Source organism: Rhipicephalus microplus, chromosome 7, assembly GCF_043290135.1.
Source record: "Rhipicephalus microplus isolate Deutch F79 chromosome 7, USDA_Rmic, whole genome shotgun sequence".
Taxonomy (NCBI): Eukaryota; Metazoa; Arthropoda; class Arachnida; order Ixodida; family Ixodidae; genus Rhipicephalus; species Rhipicephalus microplus.
In genome coordinates, this window is record NC_134706.1 from 52,483,918 (window position 1) to 52,508,471 (window position 24,554).

At 49.4% G+C, this 24,554-nt stretch overlaps 1 protein-coding gene across 3 annotated transcripts in view; it reads left to right on the forward strand.

Annotated features, from left to right (window-relative positions):
• wake (ankyrin repeat and fibronectin type III domain containing protein wide awake) overlaps positions 1 to 24,554 on the forward strand; it is a 194,576-nt gene that overhangs the window by 166,618 nt on the left and 3,404 nt on the right. For 2 of the 3 annotated variants that reach the window (XM_037430900.2, XM_037430899.2), the window contains 16 exons: positions 3,718 to 3,850; positions 4,597 to 4,743; positions 5,721 to 5,950; positions 8,782 to 8,886; positions 9,456 to 9,534; positions 13,635 to 13,872; positions 14,563 to 14,641; positions 14,784 to 14,906; positions 15,585 to 15,773; positions 16,079 to 16,278; positions 17,899 to 18,102; positions 18,767 to 18,880; positions 19,550 to 19,774; positions 20,882 to 21,048; positions 21,845 to 22,075; positions 24,116 to 24,371. In XM_037430900.2, the coding sequence (XP_037286797.2) occupies positions 3,718 to 3,850; positions 4,597 to 4,743; positions 5,721 to 5,950; positions 8,782 to 8,886; positions 9,456 to 9,534; positions 13,635 to 13,872; positions 14,563 to 14,641; positions 14,784 to 14,906; positions 15,585 to 15,773; positions 16,079 to 16,278; positions 17,899 to 18,102; positions 18,767 to 18,880; positions 19,550 to 19,774; positions 20,882 to 21,048; positions 21,845 to 22,075; positions 24,116 to 24,371 (2,720 nt within the window). The remainder of the gene's footprint in view (positions 1 to 3,717; positions 3,851 to 4,596; positions 4,744 to 5,720; positions 5,951 to 8,781; positions 8,887 to 9,455; positions 9,535 to 13,634; positions 13,873 to 14,562; positions 14,642 to 14,783; positions 14,907 to 15,584; positions 15,774 to 16,078; positions 16,279 to 17,898; positions 18,103 to 18,766; positions 18,881 to 19,549; positions 19,775 to 20,881; positions 21,049 to 21,844; positions 22,076 to 24,115; positions 24,372 to 24,554) is intronic. The other variant, XM_075869179.1, reaches the window with a different exon arrangement.

Consider the following 24,554-nt stretch of genomic DNA (forward strand, 5'->3'; position numbering starts at 1 on the left):
TGCTGGCGGCGACGGCAGTAACGAGAAATGTGGCCTCGTATACCGCAGTAAAAGCAAACAGGACGGGATTGACGCCACTGAGGATACAAGGGTGCAGCAGTCATTCCACCTCGCATAGCAGCCAAATGGCTACTAGCAGTATCCGTAGAGCTAGATGCCCCGGGAGCAGGCGGAATCGCAGCGATCTCCGCATATGTGGGCATTACCGTTTGAACAACCGGTGCTGCCGGTGTCGACCTGGGCGTCACATCGGCGTATGTGGGCATCGGGCGTGCTGGCGGAGCGACCGGGGATGTCGGTGTCGCCATTGCCGCTAACTCCTGCTTAACAAGATTCCGCAGGTCGAATGGTGGAGACGGAGCGGAGGCGACAGTGGACCGCTGCTGTTCAAGGTCTCGAAGTTCTTCCCGGATAATTGTGCGGATAAGGGTTTTTAATTCAGAGGGAGGCATCAGGCGTGGATCACTGTCTTGTTGAAGCCGAAGGGACTGCAACTGGTCAAGGCGTTGGCATGTCGAAATGACGTCGTTAACCGTAGCGGGATTGCCAACAGCCAAGGCGTTGAATGCGATTGGGCCGATTCCTTTAAGGATGTGGCGAACGCGCTCATCTTCCGTCATGTCTTTATTCGCACGGCGACAGAGGGCCAAAACATCCTCGATATACGAAGTGTACGACTCATGTGCCAGTTGTAGACGCACAGCCAGCTTCTGTTTCGCGGCTTCGGAACGACCCGATGAGCATCCGAATATTTGTCGCAGTTTGTTGGCAAAGGTCGACCAATCAACGAAGTCAGTTTCGTGATTAAAATACCAGGTTTTGGCTACGCTGGTCAAATAGAAAGGAAGGTAGCTCAGTTTCTCTGCTTCGGTCCATCGATTGGCTGAACCCACACGGTTGTAAAGGTCAAGCCATTCCTCGACGTCGTCACCGCGAAGACCCGCGAACACGGGCGGTTCGCGCTGAGGGCTGGTGACAGTAGATGAAGAGCGGGCAGCCGCCGGCGTAGGGGCTGTAGCGTTAGGGCTAGGCGTTAGGTCCGATGTCTGCATACCTGTGTGGGTGGCTGGGTGCAATCGGCGACCAGATCGGAGCTCCAGGTGGGAAATGAACGTAGGAGGACGTCGGGATCTTACCCCGGCACTTCCACCACTCTGAAAGACGCAGGCAGACTAGGTACGGCGAGCAGGCAGGGCGAGCAGAAGCGTTTATTCTGCGATGTCTGGCTCGGCTCAGAACCACACCAAGAGAGAGGACGATGATGATGGGTATGTGCAAGTGAGAACGATCAAATGCTTGGAATGTGCTTACAATATATATATATATATATATATATATATATATATATATATATATATATATATATATATATATATATATATATATATATATATATATATATTGACTTGACTACTTACTTGCGTATTGTCCCGTCTTCCTCAGCCCTGCCGTAATCAATACTCATGATTGCTTCGTTCCTGGGGTCAATATTGTTATTTTCGCCTGTTTCCAACAAACGTTTCATTCGAGGTTTATCCATCACTATGGACAGGTGCGCAATGTGTTTAGGAATCATGGCAATTTTACCGTTAATATAGCGATTTATTCCTTGCTTCGCTTGCGGAAATCTGACAGAAATGACCTACTTTTGTAAGAGCCCGATCGCATGTTCTTTCATTTCAATCTTTCATTTTTTTTTTGATAAGCACAAAATGTAGTGCACGGCTCCCGGCATTCCGAAGCCCAAGGCTTTTCTATATATCTGTTTTCACTCCAAACAGATATATGCATGTGTCGTGAATGACCAGACAGAATTCGGCAATCCATTTGTACGCTTGTCTGCTACTAGAATTTATTTCTCAAGGAAATTCATAGAAAAAAATGTGGGCGTTGTGCTCGAACGCTGGCGTTCCTGCGCAGAAGTAAAAAAAAGCAAAAAGAGCAAGAACTAACCAATAGCAAATAGCAGACGCATTCGTTTTTGGGAGGGCTCATCGTTGTAAGGAAAACCATTCTGCGAAAGAGTATGGCTGAATGGCAGCTCTTGTATAAAGCTTATAAATGAACCCTTTCAGACGCTATGTACACATTTGTGTACACCACTCTTTTTCGTTATTTGCATCAAGTAGAGGCTAAGAAAGAGCAAGATATATCGTACAATAGATGAATTTAACCTCCTGCATGATTATTTTGTCTTCATTTAACGTCATTTTGCAATGTACTGATACATGTGATCACTTTTCTCAAGGTACTATCACGTTTGACGAGTCGTGCGATGTACAGCTTCCTGCACGCAATGTGAGAAATTTTCCTTGCTCACTATTTACATAACAAAAAATGAATTTGCACTATATTTCTAGCCTGAGATTAGATTCTATTTATGCCAAAAGAAAGCATCAATCACTTCAGGATAAAGAGGCATTTATTTGCAACTTAACTAGAACGAGTTACTATGACACACGTATAGATTCAACAATTCTATCGTTATTTTCTGTTGCAATAGAATATTGAGCGCCGTGAAGTAACGTTGTAGTGATCGGACACATTTACAGACATTTCGTAATAAATGGCTTCTGAAAGGGTCGAAAAACACGCGCCTTTTTTGAACAGATTTTTTTTTAACGGCGAGATCTTCTGTTGGTTGGTTTTCTTTCCTAATTCTTGTACTTAGGCATTGTTTAATGCCTGAATACACGAATGCCGCAGTGTTTTCCCATTTCGACAGTACCTGGTCGGAACGGGTTGCGCCTAAAACGTGCGAGGTGCATGCCTACGCGCACGTTGGTGCTGCCATATCCAAGCTCCCGGATGGGAGTCCCGCGCGCTCTCTTGCTCTTCAAATAAATTCGTCGAAGGAAGTGCACGAGCGTCGACCATTATCTGAGCGCTTCGCAATGTGGGCTTATTTTTCGCCGACTCCCCTGCCCCGTGCATTCCCTTTGAGCAAGAAAATGGTCACGCGCAAGGCAGGGAGACGTACGCGGCACGCGATTTGCATTTTGCGCAAGCAAATCGTCTCACGTTCTTTGAGCACGCGTCTTACGCAGGGGTTGTGCGTTCTGCGGACACACTGCAACGACGGCTTTTATCCTGAAGCCAAGAATGGTTAAGGGAACCTTGCTGCCATTCGTCTGTCTCTCGTCCGAGTCGATGCGGGGTCCTTGCTTGATAACAACTATGCAGCGTCGTTCACTCTCAAGGTGAACGCGGCGCAGCGTCCCCACGCTTCGCGAAGCGCCATTGCATACAACGCGGCCGGGCATTCAATCGAAGCTGCTCTTTCTTGTACTACAGCCAAGCAAGAACGGCGCCACGGTTAGCTACAACTAGAGTGAAGTAGCCGCGGCCAAGGTGGCTACTATCGAGTGACGCACTGCCGCGCCGTAGCGGACCATGCGAATTATCTCCCGCGTATGTGGATATAGAATACAACTTCGCAACAACGTTGAACAGAACAAGGATGCTATTCCAACTTTCCTCGACGGGAGGCTTTATCAGTTCTCGGTTTCGACTACATGCGTGATCCGATAGCAGTGAAGCCATTAAACCCGTATACAGCTTCTTCAGAAGTTGGCGATGTTCGCGGTGGATTCGCCCGTTGCATTGTCGTGATGGTTTGTGCTTTTCGTGATTTGGGAACCGTGGCGTATGACTACGTTTTTTTTGTTTTTCCTTCGTTGTTTGTGACGTTGCCACCCATGTACCGGTGTTGTGCAGGATGCCAGTTGCTGGTCGAGGACGAGGACGGAATTCGAGTGTCGCCCAGCCCGTCTCCGCGTCACAGCCTTTCGTCGGCGGGGTCGGCAGCCTCTCAGGGAAGCACGCGAGGCGATGGAGGAAGCTCCAAAAAGTGAGTGTGACGCCTATTAAATGTCATACACGGCAGTAAGACCACTTGGTTGGGATTAATTCCGAACCTGGCTACAGCGCACCATAAAGGACACATGAAAACAAGGAAACTAATTACCCGGCGATGATTCTCAACTGCTCTTTAATTGAACATTGACAATCATATATGGAGTAGTGAAAAAGCACTCGTGACATGCCCAAGACACGAATATCAGGGCAGCGTCGTCAAAATTGTAGGTAATAAGGATTGGCACAAATGATCAGGTTCCTTCTCATGAAGTGACTGACGGTTCGCTAATGCAAGTATTGTCTCTAATCAATGTGTTACAGAAATTTTCTCTTGTCAGTTGGTTCGCGCGTTTAAAAAATGAAGGTGGTTTTGTTGGCAATGGAACGACAAGCGCAGTACCTGAAATAACCCGGCAGATGATGTCGCACAGTTCTTTGAAGTCGGAACTCTTAGCCGAACATTCACACATCGTTTGATTTGCCTCATGCACTACTCTATTCCCAACGAAACGGATTATTGCAGGTCACGTGGTCGTCGTCCCTTCATTAGGAAAACCGCCGCCATTTTTACTTACTCTGCTTCTTAGGCTGACCGCGGTGTCAGCAGAGTGTTATGACGAGCACGCGAAGGGAAGTCTATACTTAAGCGTTTACGATAACGTCTAATGATTTCTTACGAGCCGCTGCAGTTACTGACCACCGATGTGTGACCAATCGGTTTCCCCGTGGTCTGTGCAGGCAAGATCAAGGCGGCGTTGGCGGCGGTCTGGCCAAGCTGGCGCGGCTGCTCATGCAGAAGGCTCCCGGCGAGCGGTCACCCTCGGCCAGCAGCACGCTCCTCTCGCCTCCGGGACCCGCGTCGTCCACGTCGTCCGTGTTCGACCCGTAAGTGTTGCATACTGACTCGCGCCGTACTGTGCGATGCCAGGATGGAGAAGCCCGAGCACTCCTATATACAATCTGAGATAGACAAACAAAAAAACTCAAATCGAGCGTTTGTGGAGCATTTTCACCGCACAAGTATCTGTGGCTTGCCCGTACAGTGGTCAACCTTGATGCCTAGGACGACGGATAATCGTGCTCGGACTCATCGTGAACTTGTTTACAGCGGAACAACAGAAACACAGTACAGGCAAGGAGCAAAAGAGACGGCGAAAAGAAAAGCGCCCTCTTTTCTTTCTCTTTTGCCCCTTCCCTGTACTGCGTTTCCGGTGTTGCGCTGTAAACAAGTTCACGATGAGTCCCAACCAACTTGCCCAACTTACCGTCTTCGGGCTCAGAACTGCACGAGCATCCTAGCGCAGAGACAGGGACTAACACTTTGCAGAAGTGGAGCTAAAATTGTGAATGTGCAACATAAAGTAGATATCTGACAAAGCGATTGTAAAATAAAATTTCGTTGGAAAATCAGCCCTGTAGAAGACGCCTGCCATAAATCCCACCCGCCGCCGGTGACCGTCACATTGCCATAGTGTGAGCAACGTCACGTGCTTAATAAAGTGGGGCCATTGCGATCTCCCTAAATTCCAACCGCTGCAAATCGCCGAGTTCTCAAGGCCACACGACGCGTAGCAGACCGCGAAACACAGTCGTTTGCCGAAATACCGACGCTCGATTAGCAAGTGGCTTGCGTTCTCAACTCGAGAACGCGCCAGTATCGCCAGACACTGAGGTCACTCGCGTGCGTATAAAAATACTTACTTGTTCTAAATTGAGTACTTGACCAAATGCTTAGAAAATTGGCCAACTTACTCGCTAACACTGAAGGATTGATTTAGATAACACCGATTACGAGCCGAAATTGTGTGTCACGGCCCCCTTTAAACGATTTGTACACACCCCGTGCCGCCTTTTACGAACAGAGCCACAGGTTTTCCGGGCGTTCCGTCGACGCCGCTGCGCCGGTCGGCCAGCATCGACAGCCTGCTGGACGCCACGGCCGCCGCCCAGCACCAGGCGTCGTGCCTTGCCGCCAACGGACAAGCGGACGAGGCATCGTTCCAGACCACGCCGACGTCGGGCCTCGTGCCACGACCGGGAGCGCTGCCGAACTCTCCCAGCGTTCCCAGTCGACTCGCCAAGGGTGTACCAGGTAGAATACGCTTTCGTAGACGCTTTGGACTCGCCAACTTCGGATCTGCACTACAAGCGGCGACCGCATGAACGCGTATTTGGGACGTATTTGGGACGTATGAATTTGGGACGTATGAACGCGTATTTGGGACGGAAGCGCCAACGCCGATGCCCGGCGTTGGCGCTTCTTTTGCATCCCGCGTGATGGGACGTTAAAGATTAGCTTTCAGAATTCTCACGCTTATCAACAAACAGTGATACAAAGCTTCGTATTCAACAATCCATATGACAGCATGCGAATATTTTGGCAAAATTTTAGCAACAAAGCAGCACAGCAGCGAGCCTGCGGTATTCTCTTTTGTATTCTTGTCGAAAAAACCACGACTTATCTGTCATCCAATCAGCGCGGAGAAGACCACAGTGACCGCGCAGCACGACGCCCTAACGACGTCCCAAACACGTCCCATCTGGTTGACGTTTGTCGTACGACGACTGAAACGCATAACATAGTCGCATCAAACACGTATACATTTCGTATTTGCTGCAAAAGTCGGATACGCAGCGAAAAGACAGTGCTGTCAAACCATGAGGGCCCTTGCCCAATCTCGCTTGAAATGTGCAATAAAAATCAGTGCGGTGACTAGGCCAATGACCTTGCTACTGTTCTTAGCCCATCTACGCGGGGTCTGCTTGGGCGGTATCATAAGATCTTTCGCTCCGGAAGTTCATTTCACCAATCAAAATCTTGCCAAATAATCATCACTATAGCTTCCCTTTCATACCGCAGTGTGATTGTGTACTTCAGCTTAGGCATGCGCGTTGGCCTACAAGCATGCTTCAGTTTTTTTTTTTTTTTTGCATTTTGGTGTGGTTCTCCGGCTCGATCGACTGCATGCCGCATTCTTGAGCACGTCAGCACCTCCCAACTGAAAGCGTGCGACGCGCAGCCTCGCATACTTGTAATTCGTGGCTGACAGATTCTCTCGTCAATGTCACAGCGAGGTTCTTGTAGACGTAACGAAAAAATGCACGGAATCTGTGACGTACTTGAGATTCTTCGCTGGCAACTCGAGCCCGTATGTTCCCTGCATGTGCATGCCTCGTCTGGGACTGTTTGTTTGAAAACGCACTTGTTGGGTGCCGAGCCATGTTTCGTAAGTCCCCATCAGTGTTTTTGTTTTCTCTTTTTTCGCATATTTAGTTACGTTTCAATAGCACGCAAAGTTTTAAAGCTCTATAGTCTTGTCTTATCTAGTGAACTGTACCGAAGCTTTCTGTTCAGTGGCAATTTTTTTTCGTTGTTCATAATGCACAAAGCTATGAGCGATGCACGGAACTGTGGCGAATACTTGGAAAGGTATTTACTTTTACACGTTCTTACATGTAACAGCATGACCTACCTACCTTATACTAGCCACTTTAACCACAACGTCAGTGCGTTTCGTGTTTCCGTGGCTAAGCTGGTATTAGCGTTCTAGGATTGTGTTAGCACTAAAAACCACGTTCCTAGAAGAAACACGCGTAGTGATAGGTTTTGTCCATGAACAATGACCTTGTTTCATTCATATCGTAACATACTGCACGGCAGCGACTGTATGTGGTGCATCAGTGACGAGTTTTTAGGGGTACTAAACCTCGGGCCCAGATGATATCTATGGGAGATATTTACAGCAGGTCTGAGTATTTCTGTTTGGGATGATTTTTATGTTGCAAAGGGGTTCTAATCTAACACTTGATCAGGAATCAAACACCGGAGTCTGTACTGAGTGAACTGTTCTCTTCTGCATGCGTGTGTCACGTGGTGTCTTGTGTGATCACGAGCACTTTGTCGGTGTGCTGTTTCTGGCGCTGCCACGTGCAGTAGGAAAATGCTGACCGACATCTATGTGCGACACGAGCACGATGGTTTTTAAGTACAGCCACATTGCTCTGTTAGACCGCTCGTGATGGTCGCATGCTGCGGGGCCTGCCGGTGATCTTGCGAGAAAATTGCGGTTTACGATGACCATTTGGCCACTAATTAATCAGCTAGACAGTTGGGAAGACTTTCTAACATTGTGGTCTTAATGACAACAACGTGAAAATGGTATGCACGTACTTTTCCTAGTCCGCTGTTCCCTCATCCTGTGTACTGCTATCGCGCTGTAACTATATAGTACCATAGGAAATTATAAAGTAGGGTAATACTTTGCATTTTTATTTAAAGGCGAGTGCTTTAACTGCCAATCAATCCAACTTTATTTCGGGTCTCGTGCTTCTGCGGTCCATAGTACAATAGGCCCAGTCATTACACTGCGCTTGTCATGACGCAGGCCACCATGCTGCACATGTGTTGTGTGGCAATTCCGTACTTATGTCATAGTTGATGACGTAAGCAGAGCGCTACGACTCGGCCTATCGTACTTACTGGAGCCGCATGGGAGGCAGGACGATGACAAGGACCACCAGTTTTCGTATCGTCGCACCATTTTTTAGCAACCCGCATTTCCCTTAGCACCGGCCATACCGAGTCCGTTCCGTGCGACCGTCGCGTAGTGCGTAGTCACGTGGTCTAACAGAGCATGATGGGAGTGGTCGCACAACCTTCTGTATACACACCACCACCGTCTTTGTGGTTTCGCTCCCACCCACCCCCGTGGGTTGCACAACAAAACACCACCTCACTCTGTTCTCTCCCCCTCTCTCCCTTCTGTTTTCACCTCCTCTCCACCCTGCACGGTCTTCTACCAACTGCCCCCGTCACGTGGTCTTGCCTTCTCCGCGGCCGCCTCGGACCGCGCCCTGCACAAAAAAACTCTCTGCACCCTGCATCGTCTCCCCGGTGGTGGTGATGGTGATTGGTGACGTCAGGCCTGCGTCAGAGTAGTGTGGAACTGCTTCTCGACGGGTTTTCGTTGTCCAAGTCCGAGCGCAAGAAGCTCGAGAAACTCAACAAGTTCAACATTGATCTCCAGGGTGAGTTCGAAAGCGCTCCCTTAGATCAGTGGGCGGAGGGGGGAGGGGGGGGGGGCGTCCTTATCGCCTCTTTTATACTGTATTATATAGAATCACCGAAGCGCATGCAATGATTGCTAGCGCCATTCTACACCACTGTCTGTGAAATTAACTATGACGGTACTAAATGCTCTAGGCTTGCATATGCAAATGTATCAATGTGAATGCACCTTTAAATACGTTGTAGTAACGAGATACACAGGCAGCGCTCGTTCCGGGGCTGGCTGTTCTTTATTCTGCTTCGCGGCAGGCTAGCTTTATCTATGCACTATATATCTACGTGCAACAGAGTGTTGACCTGTATACGCTTAATCACCGGTGAAGCCGCACCATAAAGCTTCGGGGGTTCGTCTAGCAGTGATCGTGCGTAACAGTTTTAAGATGTCTCTGTGAGAGGACCGTCGTATATGCTGTGCAATCAGTGTGGTAGTCGAAAGTAGCCACCGTTCCCGCATCCTAGAGTGGCATACAGAGCAGTGCAGTAGCGTCCAGCTTGGGAATGAGCGGAGCTGTTGTCGTTCAACACGCAGCCCTGTTCGCCGCCGTGGAGCACCATCACATCGAACGGGCCCGTTCCATTCTCGAGACGAGCGACGTCGACGTCAACAGGTGAGTCAAGCGAGGACTCGGTGTGCACCTCATGTTTCAATTAACGACGGTGTCCGACTCCATAACTTCCTAAATTACTTATAAAAAAATTGCGAGTTTGCCAATAGGTTCGGTTGAGGCCCGAAGACCAGATGCCTAAGTTCACGCATTTATATCTACGGCCACTGGCCAACTGAAGCAATATCTGTCCATCGAATTTCAGTGATGTAGCCCATATATATTACTCGTCGGGCGAATACATGCATGTAGTGTTCACGACTGCTGTGAAACTGAATGTAGCAAGTTTGCTGTCGCGACCCCTGATTGACTGTTCGATTGATTGATTGATTGATTGATTGATTGATTGATTGATTGATTGATCAATATACACGAGAAAAGTGGCATTGGACATGTCGCTGTTTTCTATATGAGTAAGAGTAATGAATTTATAAATTCCAAAAAAGAAAGGCAACACGTGGTAGAATGAAAGCTTTCTGTCAATGGAGCAGGTTTCATAAACGCGTGCGAATAGGCAGTTTGATACCAAAAAATATGCATATACGTGCTGTAGAAGTAGTTTTGCGTGACCAATTCGTCATTATATACGTGCAGCCGGAAAGAAACGAGACAGACTCAAGTGCAGTTTCTTTCTTTTGCTATGTTCGTTTTTTTTTTTTTTTGCTTCCCTGTGGCTGTCTTCGAATTTAGCGCGGATGCGAAATCCGCGTAGTTACTACGTAACCGTTCTTCGACGCCGTCGGCTTCTCCGGCTACTTTCGGGCCCACTTTAGGACCGTGGGAATCCCGACACGGAAATTACTTAACAGTCGAATGATCTCGGAGAAAAGAACACGTCGACTGGCAACGTTTTCACTCTAAACCAAACTTTACGTTCGCATAGTATAGTAAAACGCGGCGGCATTCAGCCAGCCGGCCAGCTTAACCAGCAAAAACGCGCGTCCGGCCGTTCCTAATTGTTTCACCCGCACACGCACACATACAAACGCGCCTCCTCGCGTTCGCAGTTTTACACGAGGCCTGCTTTGTGCGAGTAACGTTTTCGACCTCGCTCTGGATGTGTTCGTCTCCGTGACGGCGTGACCTACGACGACACTCTCTCCGGCATCTTCTCTTGCTACCCTTTTCCTCTGGGATCACTTCCGGAAGAGGGAAAGGACCCAAAAAGCACAAAAAGGAAAGAGTTCGGCTTTGAACGCGTGCTTCGGCTCACGTAGGCAGCTGGGAAGCGAGAGAGCCTCTGCAGGCTCTTTTCCCGACCCATAGCCCTCAACTTTCTTCTTCTAAGCCTTGAATCTCGTAAAAAAAAAAAAAAGGAATCCCCCTTCCGTTTAGATACTTTCTCGCCAAACCCAAGAAAAACAAACTTACTCGCGCCCTGGAAACATCTGAGAGCGTGTTCAAGCCGCGGGAACGTTGGCCCGCGAGCGGTCGCGTTGATGCGTCAGAATGCCACTTTGCGGACACATCTGTTCTCACCGAGTTGCCTAGGGTAAACATCGCTCGTGGTCTGTGCTGAACTATATCATTTAGGCCGAGCGACGCCCGCCCTGAAGTCACATTTCGTGCTATTGGTAAAAAAAAAAAGTTAACTCTATGGAGAAAGAAAGTCGTCCGAGTATTGCGAAAAGCACCTCCGCTGGAATGGAGTGACTGTGAGCATAACGCCGCCGATGCGATCCCCAGCTCATCGGTTGCATGGTTATAGAGCTGAATGGTGAAAGAGGCTCATGAAACGTGCTTAGTAAGCGATATTGAAAGTTTTGACATGGCGAAACCGTATATTGTCGCATATTCTATTTTCCGTCTCTTACAATCTTTTCTCTTCCAACAACATTTTCTCTTATCCTGTTTGCCTCTCACCACTTTCCCCCGGGACAGTGTAGCCAGCTGGTTTAGGCTAAGCTCCTTGTCCTTCCGCTTGTTCCATCGTCCCCCCCCCCCTTTTTTTTTTTTTGCGTTGCGAGGACAAAAGGAATTGCGTAAGCTGCCTTATGTACGCGAGTGTTAATTTGTACGGGTACCGGGAGCGTTCTCGCATTGCCGTGGTGCTGTGCTAATCGTCCAGCGAACGGGCACTTTGTACTGAACACCTGACAGCCGGAGATTTTAGGCTGGCTGATCGCCTGGAGTGCTTCTGCAGCTGTACGAGGACAAAGCGCTCTAGTGCTAGAACATCACATGTCCGCGTGTCCACGTCCAAGCACGCACGTTGAAGGAAGTCTACAACGAGTGCGCTCATTTCGATCCTAAGTGATTTCGGCTGCCGCGCTCCCGCTCGATTTATATTTATTGACCACACACATAACGTACACCAAAACACCCGTGCCAATCGCCGGTGGGGGCAGTGTAAACTTCCTCGTCGTGAGCTCGTGGCTTGCGCACGCCGACCTTTTTCCCTTCTCCGTGGCATTTCCGCAAAAAAGAATGCCACAGAGCCTCACAGCAGGGCGCACACGAAAAAGAAACCGTTCCGCCGAAATCGCTCACCCTCTCTGGCGCGCTGGCCGACACGCCGTGAGCTGTCGACGTCGTCGTCGGCAAGCGGCAGCCGACGTGAACAACTCGAGGGGTGAGGAGTCACGGTCCAACGGCTTTCCCGGTTCGCGGCCCTCTCTTCCTTCCTGCTTCTGGAGTGGGCCTCCCCCTGGTAGAGGACATCGGGCCTGCTAGAGCAGCTGCCGTTTTGCAGAGCGCGGTGTCGTACGTCGTTCCGCTGGTGTGTCCGGCGAGGGAGTCGGTCCGGTCGCGATTGCGAAAGGGTTCCACGCAGACCGCTCCGATTGTAGACTGTAGACGTTCCTGTTCCATGGTCTCATGGTGGTACTGCGATGGACTGTTGTGCGGCTCGACACGTACCGGGCTGGACTGCCGGCTAGCGCGTGTATTGCAGGACAACTACTGGAGGCGGGGTACCATGAAGCGCAAATACGTGTGAGTTTGTTTCTCCGTCGCTCTCAAGCGGTCCTGTTTTACTCTGTCGCCCCGCCGCGGTGGTCTAGTGGCTAAGGTACTCGGCTGCTGACCCGCAGGCCGCGGGTTCGATTCCCGGCTGCGGCGGCTGCATTTCCGATGGAGGCGGAAATGTTGGAGGCCCGTGTACTCAGATTTGGGTGCACGTTAAAGAACCCCAGGTGGTCAAAATTTCCGGAGCCCTCCACTACGGCGTCTCTCATAATCAAATGGTGGTTTTGGGACGTTAAACCCCACAAATCAATCAATCAATGTTTTACTCTGTCACGGAGTTCCCTATCTTCCGAGTCAAGCGGTATAACAGAACAGTGCTCAAGCCTGTTTTATTGATAGTCGTTTGTGACGTAAGATATGGTGACAGCGCCCAGCATCCGCGTACCCCACGAGGTGGAAGGAGGATTTCAACCACCCCTCTTCTAACCCTCCGAAGTTTTAAAATTGTTCCCGTGTATGCACGCACGCGCACGTACAAACACACACGTAGGAACACAATTTATATTTTCGTATAGACCCCAGCGCCCCGTGTATAGACCCTATGGCGCTTCCCGAACGTATTCCAGTGTCTTTCTTAGCGTGAAATGTGGTATCTACTAGTCTTTGCCAAATGTAGGATGTAAATCGACGCTTGCCTGACGGTGCGCAGATAACAGCGTGTCGTGCAGCTCTCACGTATCTGATAAACCATCTACGTGGTCTTATCTGCATCTATGGACCAGCGCCGCGGGAGCGTATTTGCGTAACAGTGCTAGAGGTCGCGAGTGCGATCCCGCCTGAGGCAGGCGCATTTGGATGTTTGCAAAATGCAAAAACAAAAAAGCACTCGAGCGTGCTGAGGTGTAATTGAGGTGTTTCTAATTAAATCTTTAATCAGGCACTTAAGGCGATCGCTAACGTTTCATTTTGCCTCGAATCGTAAAAGCAGAGCAAACTCAAAGCCTGTCCTTCGAGTTGCGTAATGAATACTACTCCGAACTCCGGGGGGCAGAGGCCACCGTCAGCCGATCAAAACCTTTAGCCTCTGTCTCCTCGGGACGTACCTGAAATAAAGCTGAATTGAATTTAATTTAATATGTACCGCTCGCCAGCAGCCTTCCGCGAAGCACTGGAGCAAGCTCTCTGCTCTTTTGCAGCGTGAACACGGACGGCTTCACGGCGCTCGACGTGGCCGTTCTGACGGGCGAGGCGTCGCTGGCTCGGCTGCTGCAGTCCCGCGGCGCCAGCGAGAGCCCCCGGTTCCCGACGTCCGAGGCCAGGGCCAACCAACTTTCGGCGCTGCTCCGAGAGGCGCACCGATGCGTCGACGACCTGGCGGGCTGTGTGGCCTCCGCGTCCGCCAACCAGGGCAGCCTGTCCAACGCTCTGCTCAAGGTACGCACCCTGTACATGCGGGGACGTTCGAACAGGGACGCGTTAGAACTATTTGCGGCGTCTTGACTTCTCCGATGGCTCCGTGTTTGCATATCCGGTCTTTTAACGTCAACGCGTGTCAATTAGCTCAGCTTTTCCGCTATTCTGTACGTGGAGCCGTTCAGACGCTTGGGTCGCGAGCGACGGTGCTTTTCTGTTATTGACACTTATCAAAAAGACTAACTAGGCGCTTTTCCTTGTTGCTTTCTTGAGCGTGTATGTACGAGAAAATGAGAACCTACGCTCATATGTCGTCGTTGCATCAATTTAGTTATGTGCCCCCGCCCCCCAAAATGGCTAACCTCCTTGTCTTTCCTCCTCCTCCCCCACCCTAACCTTTCGCTGGTGTGGACTGGGGAAGAAATGCTGAACAAGGAGGAATGCTGTGATTAATATTATCAAAAACTGAGTCGAAAATTCTTTGTTGTTCTCAGGTCCTTCCGAAGGGACATGAAGGCAAACGCTTTTTTTTTTTACTTTCCTTGCCCCTTCGTTGAACCCTTACCTGAGTCTTTTGTTCTCCTTCGCCTCGGTTACATTTAATTGATTATTGGGGAAGGTACACATTTAGCTTACGCATGAACAGCTAATATGTTGGAAGTTGTGTCGCGCTATGCTCATTTCTTCTTTCACGCTGTCTTCTTCCCGCAGGAAAAGGAGCGCCAGCTGAGTCTATGGAAAAGGCGTCTAGAGCTGATCTCGGAAATGAAGGCCGGTTTCGACGAACTCCGTAAGCTCTCGTTTTTTTTTTTTTTTTCTAATATTGGTTCCATTTCATTTTGCCAGCGGGCGTCGCTTGGGCGTACAAACGTGCATTGCTTTCTTCGACTTTCCTCCCGTCAATGAAACCACCTTTTCCGGAACCGCTGCAGGACCGCCGGACCCGCCAAGCCGAGTGACTCTGGAAGTGGTCGGCACCCAGTCGCTCCGGGTGCGCTTTTCCGAGCCACCGCTGGCCGCTGTGCAAGCGAGGGCCTTCGTCACGAAGTACAGAGGTAAGTGCTCGCGCCGCCGTCTCGCTTGGGGCAAGACGGTGGCGCGTATTACAGAAATGACACACTGTAAGCGCATAGGCGTGCGAAGGCGTTTGCATTAAGGGATGCCCATTTTCACCCTCTCCCCCATCAAGTGGGCGTGTCCTAGAGAAATTAAGCTTTGCCATGCCTCTGGGTGCAATGTCAAGAGCGCATGCACGAGGAACCACGTGACTTTTCTTCGTGAGCTTTGGAGTGAGTAACAGTTCAGTTGTTGTTTGGGGCTCGTGTTGCCTCTAGTCTCTTAGCTCGGCCTAGCCGCGAGCACCAACAAATGGAAAACATGAAAGTGGTGCACTGACGTCCTGCCTATAACGACCTGCTTCTTCTTCCTCGGTTTTTGAAGGAATAAATGTGGGAGACAATTAGGCCTACTTGAAGTTCAACAACAGGTATTCCCGGCCGCAACTATCTTCGATAACTTTGAAAGCGATGACGTCGCACAATTAACAATGACGAGACAGACGACATCACAGGACAGACACGAAAGATATGGGACTGACTTGGCGCCCCCCTTAGGTGAATAGCGAGGGGGGTGGGGGGGCGATTGCAGTCTCTGTGCACACGCCTATGAGTATTCGTGCAGTAAAACTGAGTTACTAGCGGGCATTTATCACGATTCATCCTCGTTGCTCGCAGTGGAGTGGTGCGAACGCGAGGACTTCTCCCAAGGCGTCGGCTCCAGGGAGCTGACCGACGTGCAGTTCCTGGAGTACGTTATCCGGGACCTGGAGAAAGGCACGCCCTACCACGTGCGCGTGGCCGCCGGCAACGCCAAGGGCTTCAGCGCGTACCAGACCTCGTGGCCTCTCTGCGCCAGGCCGTCGAGTAAGGACCGATCATTTTAGAAATAATGGGGCGTGCCAATTCTGGCCATGGCTGCACTACGTCGGGCATGGCGCTTGGCACACTGTCTTTATGCACTGGCGTAGCCCGAAAGGAAGGCAAAGGGATGAACCCCCCGCTCTCCCTCGGGCTACGCCAGTGCGCCATGGACAGGACGAACAAAAGGTGGTTGCCCTGTCTCTTTCTGCGTGCTTTTATTTATCGAAGTAACAGGGCGTACCATCGCGGGAAGTGCCACACGTCGGCACCTGGTCGTAAGCGCTTCAACGCTCTCTTTTTATAATCAGGTTGGCGTGACGGGGAGGACTGCTCACCGCGGTGGACTGGTCGCATCGACCGGCTCGACTCGCTCTTCCTCCAAGTGATGGAGTCGCGGCCTCTGCACGGCGGCTCCGAGATGCAGAAGATGAACACGTCCGCCGCCATGGGCACCGCCACGGCTCTCGGAGGCTCCGGGGAGCTGTGCGACACCACGCCCATGCAGCAGGTACGTGCGCTCGAACTTGGCTTCCGGTTGGCTACATTGACTAATTCCGGTAGCAGAAGTATGGACAGTGTCGGCTGGGTTTCGCCGTCACCTCCACCGTCGTTAACGTATATGTATATTGATTTATAAGGGTAAGGATACTCCTAGCCTCCTCATTCTGCGGAGGGAGCATTGCCTTTCCGGCCGGGCTCGTCCGCGCGCGTGTTTATCTCGGGAGTGAACGAGGGGGGAGGGGAGGGGAGGAGCTCATGGTAGTCGCGCTATCGCGGCAATGATCAGCGCGCGGCTTGTGCCTCCGCAGCAGGCGGGAGCTGCCGCTCTCAACACGAACAAACGGTGCCAAAAGTGTACCTGGAGCGGTGGTGTTTTCTTACACCAGAATTTTGTGAAGTTAAGCGAGATCGGATCTCAATGAGTTGACTGCCAGCCTCGCATCGCATAACATTGCAATTTGTCGCTATGGCCGCGCCGTAGGAAACTTGGTTACTTAGCAAGGACATGTTTACTAGAATTAATATAGCCTCCTAAAAATGCTAGCCTTGCTTCGTAAAACATTCGAACATGTTGCTATCGGATTCATTTCTTCGCCCATCGGGTGAAACTGTAACTTTCTTCATTACCTGGCAAAAAAAAAAATCATCGGCCATCTTTCACATATCACACTTAAAATAAATGCATGGCTGTGCTTGTATATGCGAGTTTCTAGCGCCCTGTTTGTTAGCGCATAACACGGTGTATTCATTGCCCGCTAAGTCGTCACAAATGCAGAAACGCGCGAACTGTGAATATGAAGGCACTGTTGGGGCAGATAGACAAGAAAGTGACGCTTGTTCGCTTCATTTTGCCGCCGCTCCTATATACCTCATGTCCCAATATCCGCTTCAGGTTCTGAACCTATCTATATCAAATGGAACCTGCAGCTCCGATGGTGCACGAAATAACTCGAGAGTTTGGCACAGCACTGTTTATATCCCAGCGCTCACTTTTTATGGCGGGCTGGCCCGGGCGCGTATTTGCGGACACTGCAGTGCTTAAAGTCGTCATTTACTTCTCTCTTGCAATAATGCCACGTGCACATTTGCTGCAGTATTTTACGCAAGCGCTGGTGAGAATAAAACCCAACTTTGCAAGAGATATATCTGCACCTAAAATATGCCTCGTAGGAGACTCGCGGTGCGAAGACATCTTTGTTTTCCAGGGAGTCTACGTTTGAACCCTAACTAGTTACTGGTATAATTGTTGTGCGTTGTGATATATGTGAAGTGGGGTTGTCTATCGTTTCAATTTACGGTGGGGAAAGGGGTGGGGATGACTACCATGTGAGACAAGCAGGGGATCCCGATAGGCTGTCCCCACGTTTGGAGAACATTCCACTTTTTCTGGGGAGACGAGGAAATGGCGATTCTCCAGAAGATTGTTAGTATAATGCTCATCAGTGTGCATGAATCAGCTTTAATTCTCGACTGCAATGGGCAAGCCCGTTTCGCGGGGAGGGGGGCGATGCTCACTTTTACAAGGAGCATCAGAGTTTGTGCATAGCATGAATGGTTCGCGAATAGTTTTCACTGAAATGTGACGTGCTTCAACTTAGCGTTTGCTTGTCGTTGGGTCATCGCGCAGAGGCGGCAGATGCGCAAGAGCATTCGTCAGTTGTTCGCGGCAGCACCCAAGTTCCAGCGCACCTTGAAGCGGGGCGTGTACCTGGCGTGCCTGTTCTACAACGAGGACCGCATCCTGGTCACCACCGAAGAGACGCTGCCCATTTTAGAAGTGGACGACTGCTACCCGGCCTCCTTCCAGACTGACTTCCACTGGCTCATGAAGGCAAGCAGACTTGGAGTCATCTCTCACTGAACTGCCATGTTATTCATGGTTATTGCACGGTCATTTGTTCGGGTTATATAGCTTGGGAATACACTTGATCCTCCATGTGAAGAACCTGGATATAAGAAAATATCGGTTATAACGAAGTAAATAGAAATGATCGAGCAATAACAGGCTTGGAGTGATCTTTTATAACGAATTTTTCATATAACGAACCCATTATTATCTGAGATGCAACTTTGTTTATATATAAGGGGGTTTCAGTGTAGCACTAATGAATTTTCGGGACCGTGTGGAAGGTTCCTTCGACTTTGTTTATGCCCTCCCTGGTGATGCGGCACATGCTGGCAACTAAAATACCTTTGTTGTGTCGATGGCGATTTTCGCGGTATCCGAGATTAGGTTGGTGCACAAAAGATAGCCCAGTGCTACACCACGATAGACCTGGGATATTTGTGTGATGCTTTTAGGACTTTTTGATCATGCATGCAGTGTTTAATCAGCTGCGCTGAGTTCTCTTCGAAGCTACTCGCGTGCTCGCCTAGCGACATGCATGGCTAGTGCAGGCCATTCTGTATGAATACAGCATGGGGCATTAGTGGCAATTATAACGTACGGCTGCATATCGCATGCGTTTCTGACGATCCCGCGAATGTCTTTTCAGGTTGCGTGCACGTGGGACGACGTGAAGACGCTCCGGCTGGACATGGAGAAGAGTCACAGTTCCTCGAACGTGCATTTTCGCAGCAAGCTGCTGCAGACCGTCGAACAAATGCAGGTAAAGTGGGCCTTGGAAACAGGTCTCCCACGTCTGTGCGAATTCGCGAAGCGACACGATTATGACCATACAGTCTCTTACAATATTTACTAGAGGGAACTCTGGCACTGCAGTCATTCAGCAACCATGGACATGATAGTTAGTACCAACAACACCTAGACTTCTACACCCCCCCAACCCATACCAACACCACCATAAAAGTCCGGCTGGTGTTGTTAGTACACAGATTTACCTAATCTTCCTACTTGTGGCTTCAAACGCGCTTGTGACTTTCTTTATTGGTGTGTTTTGGCGTTTGTTTCAGATAAAAGACTGGATCGTTGCCAACCACGGAAGCCGATTTGAATTCTTCAACCTAAACAGGTTACGGTGGTTAAATGGAACTGCTCAACATTTGCTGAAAATCGTCTCACGACGAAGCCGTTGCAGGCTTCATGGAGTCAAATGAAGCCAAAAGAATGATCATTAGATGACTCTGTGTACTACTCATAATTTATATGCTGGCTGAAATGCCATGCATTGCAGCTCCCATTGACTCTAACACCAGAGTTTTGTCCAGGGAATTTATAGGAAACTCAGCTGCCACTAACTATACACAAAGCAAAAAACTACGCCTCTTTTCGACTGGTTGTAACTCACCCCATAGCCTGTGCATTTCTTTTCGTGCAGTCTGCGCTGGGCGTGCAAGACCTGGGCCAGGTCTATTACAAGCCACTGCGAGACTACGAGGGCACGGCGGTCGTGTGCGTGGTCAAGTATGTGAGCGAGCCGAAGACGGTGAGTGCTCTGTCGGTCCGGTGGATACCCCTGGCCAAGATCCAGCGACGCATGCCCAGCGTCAGCGACGGCGGAGAGCTGCCGTCAGCCTCCGAGCTGCTCGTCTCCTCCATTCAGGTACACGTCCGACGCTAATTTCTGTATCTGTGAAACTTTCTAATGTCGTGGCAGAGGCCACTAACGCCACAGACATGAACTCGCAGGTTTTTATGCTGTGTATGTTGCAGCATGAAATCATTCTGACTGCATGCCTAAAAAAAGTCACAGTTTCGCTAAATAGGGCAAAGCACGAATGCGATAGCAACATATTCGAGTGTTCTATGAAGCAAGGCTAGCATTTTTAGGAGCAATAGTAATTGCAGTAAAAGTGTAATTGCTAAGTGACCAAGTTCCCTGTGGTGCAGCTGCAATAGGTGACCACGAGGCTCGTGCGTAGTGACGGCGTTGACGAGAAGCGCCTCTCGTGGGCAGCGCATGCTGGTACTAAGGGAAATATGTTGTGTTTCACCGCTGGTAGAAGTTTGTGTATGTATAGCATATCTATAAGTGGGCGGCTGCTCCAGGTAGACTTTTGGCACCGTTTTTTTTTTTGTGTTGATAGCGCAGCTCCTAGAAGTTCCTGCCTGCTGTGGGGGCAAGAGCAGCAGGCTGATTCCTCCCGTGATAGCTCACCCTCCTCCCCCCTGTTCGCTTAAGACATAAGCGTGCGCGGATGACCCCAGTGTGAAAGGCGATGTTCGCTCGGGAAAGGCTAGCGCATCCTTCCCCGTGTATATACATATACATATACGTGAATGACGGCGGCGGCGATGGCAAAATCCAGCCAATATACTGTCCATATATTTGCTATCGCAATAAAAAGACACAATGCGATTTATACGGTTGTCTTGACAGCCTTCATATTGAGAATATATAGGCTCCAGCGTGAAACACCTAACAGAACAATTCTCGTTTCTATATTTCAGTCGTTTACTCTCGCTTCACGTACTTGGGAAGTTCTGTCTGATAGAAAGGGTGATTTCCCTTGCAGATCTTTGTTATTGGTCTCTCGCTTCATCCAGGATTGATGTTTTGGAGCCAGAACTTAACTATGTAGAAATAACTTATTTCAGAATCATTCTAGCAGTGCAAGTATAAGAGATTTAAGGGAGTATGTTGTGTGACTAAACAATGTGCTCTCATTGAGTAACTGCTAACACGGAGCATGCTTCCTCTGAATTGCAGGAGATGATTACGTACAACCAGACGAGCAGCAAGCCCCTGCCGAGGGGCCTCTACCTGGGATATCTGAAGCTCAAGAGCTCCATGGACCTCATCAGTGTCCTGGTGCCGTACCGAAACCCAAACGTCTTGCCGCACTGCCGCATCAGGGACAACCCGCACGTCTCACGGTAGGGAACCACAAACTCTCGCACATCGCGGCCTTCGTTATAGCAGGACAAGCTTACTGGCATCTTCGAACAAAAAACGGCTGGTCTTGTCTATTGCAAAAACTGTCCCTTAATACACCCAAGGGTTTCTCTGATATACATGCTTGCCAGCATTATGTGTAGCTGTAACTTATGAAGTAAGCTTGGAGAAGCGATATAGGTTCATGCAAACTGGTTAAAGAACCTCAGGTAGTAGAAATTTCTGGAGCTCTCAACTATGGCTTCTCTCGTATTCATATCCTGGTTTTGGGATGTTATCTGAACCATTATCAATATTTTATTATTATTATAATTATTATTGTTGTTGTTGTTGTTGTTGTTGTTGTTGTTGTTGTTGCTGCTGCTGCTGCACATGCTGTTGTTGTTGTAAGCTGAACACCTTAGCTGTCTTTAGTTATTTCACTAAGCACGCTCCTTGTAGAATATGTAGAATCTTTGCAAATTAAACATCAAACGAGCGAACGCGTGTCGGGTTAGCCACATTTATAATGAACGAATAAATTATTTTACCTTTGTCAGGATTACAGCAGTGATAGGTAACCATACGTAATTATGAAGGCCCGATATTGGGTCCTTCTCTTGTATATCTTTCCCTGTGTTGGTGGGAGTGCAAGGGTTAAATGCTCTTTACATTATCACCCTACCTTCCTCTTCAGTACAACCGCCTGTATGGATGTATGATAGAGGTCACATCAAAAGCTGACGCCCTGTTGCAGTAAGCATGTCGCTAATATCGCGCACATCGTCCCCTCCACAGCGAGGAGTGGCAGTGGCTCAAGAGCCTTGGCAACCTGGGCCAGTCGCCGCCTTCCGGCGATGAGCTGCGGGCCGACGACGGTTCCTTGGGGACACCGGACATCGAGGCCTCTTCCGAGCGCAGGCCACAGTCCGACGAGTCGCAGCTGCGCTTCCAGCGGGCCGTCTCGGCAGCCGCCAGGAGCCTCTTCACCCAGCTAGAGGTGCCGCCTGAGCTCTACGATGCGCATAGGTATGAAGCGTACCGTATCTTCGCTGTAATTCACAGTTGTCGCGGGCACCACGTTAATACCAGTTGCACTGGCAAAACCAACATAAACTTTGCCATCAGCTGTAATCGTTTCAAGATGTCGCTCAAGCGCCCGATCGGGCTGGATACTGGTTAAATACGGTGAGTTTTATTGCGATAGCAATTATATGGACACTCTCGGCTAGATTTTGACGCCGGCTTCCGCGTCACTCACCGTATATGAATACTTATCTATATATATTAAAATGCGAATAATAAAAATAATCCAGAAAAAGACTCCGGCGCGCGGAGTCGAATGTCCATCCTTTCGTTCGTGAGCATGGGCTGTTAGCCACTGAGCCACAAACGAGCAGTTCATTAAACTTCGAAATGGCAAGCTATTTCTATCTATTACGGGGGAAAATAACGTGTTCTCAGCATTACCAGCGAGATAAGCGCGCTCTGGGCAGAGGTAGGCGCCCAGCTCGTCGCGATCCGCCCATGGGCGTTGATCTCCCACCCGTGCTTTGCTCCGTAGAGGAAAGGGGCCGTATCCGCGCACTTATCCTGTGTGTGTGGGGGGGTCACGCGCCTTCGGCTTTGATCAGAACGCCGTGCGCACAGAGGTCACTTAGCTCACTGAACAGGCCCCTCTTGCCCAAAGAGTGCGCTTTTCAAATACAGTGAAGTAACGACTGGCGCACTTGTTACTTCGCACACATATTTGTACCTGTAATAACGTTTCGTCTGTCGTTTTTGTTTAAACAACTTGTTATGTGTCAAGCTGTAAACGTTCTTAGTTGGCTCTCGTCCTGTATGTGTTGTTTCCATGCATAATTTGTGTGTGAGCAGCGTGCTGCACATTTCGATCTCCTTGCCGTTCTCAGCTTTACATTCCAAGTTGTTGCTATTCATTGCTTCACGCTTGCGGTGAAACTGTGACTTTTTTTATTGTCTCTCTCTCTTCCTTTGTGTCTTCAGCTTGCATTATGCAAGCTATGCCGGTTCCACTTCCTTGAACTTATACACCATTTTCTTTTCGCACCTTTCATGGAATCGTGGGCTTGATTAGTCTTTCGACACCGGTACGATGCATCGCTTTCACGGCATGGTGATTTCACCTGATTTTCTGCGGGCATGTTGCATTTCTAATCAACGCCAGGATCACTTTTCAATTCTTCCAGTAGGATATCTGTGCATCACTGAGCTGTTTCCAGAATTCTCACTACTGTGCTCTGATCACCAAAAACCAGAGACTTAAAAACGTTTACTGCATTGGACAGTGTCCTACTAATGATCATCAGGGACTATGATGGGCACTCAACTTGTAATTCGTTTATCTTGTTGACTGTCCACTTGAACCGGCACACAGTGCCCGATATACAATTGCCAATTCCACTTAAAATAAATGTATGTGATCGTTTTTTTTCTCCGAGTCGTTTGTAGAATTTTTCAGCCACTTGTCGCGTTTTTTTTTTTTGGGGGGGGGGGGGGGGAGGGGTATTAGCATTTTTCTAGCAAATGTAGTTATAGTAGGTTTTTTTTTTACATTAAGCATTTATCCTTCACTGCTTTCGTGTTAGCGGAGGACCTTGTATAGTTAAGTGTTGGGTCTAGTAATACCTACGTTAGTGGAGTCAACAAAAAGTGTTAATCACGCACCTGAAAACGTGAACTCTACCGAATTGAGACTAGGCTTGAAGAGGATGTTGAAAAGTCGCGGTACTTTTGTTCCTAGCTGCAGTTGCATTCACTATGCAAAATATTTGTTCTTCATATATGAGTCATTTTTTCACAATTAAGGCATTTTTCAGAATGGGAAAGTTCATTAAATGTTCGCTTCTTTTTGCCTTCTTCGTGAAAGTTTCTGCGCATTTCTTCGGGCTTCTTTTGTGATGATTATTCGCTTGTTAGCTCGGTAACATCCGACAACACCTCCAGCACACAACACGGCAGTACTTATGCTGCGATTACAGCAAAGTATATGTTTACAATCCCTTAGGCACAGAATCCATTAACCCTGCTATTGTTTCTTGCTCGCAGGCTGTACGACGCCGAAGTGGTGGAGCTGGCGGAAGGCGTCAGCTTCCTGCTGGTGCTTCCGGCGGTGGAGAGCGTGTGCTCCGTGCCCGGCCAGAGGGACGAACTAACCTCGCGAGCCGACTGCCTCGCCCTGCCGGTGCAGGTGTTCGAGGTGGTGCACCTGAGCACCTACCAGGCACCCCTCATCGCCCGTTACGCGCGCGTTTCCGCCATGCTCGAGACGGACACGGTTCTCGCACAGCACGCCAACAGAGAGGTATGTAATAGATGTGCGGGTGGTCAATTCATCGGTCGACTACCCTGTTGCCGTTTAAATATGCTCCTTCCGGTTGGCTGCGTTCATTCTTCGGTGGAGGCGGGCATTATAATAGCCAAAAACTGCTGAGAACCTTGAATTTAAAGTGGTTCGTACGTTTATATATGCATACACGCATACACA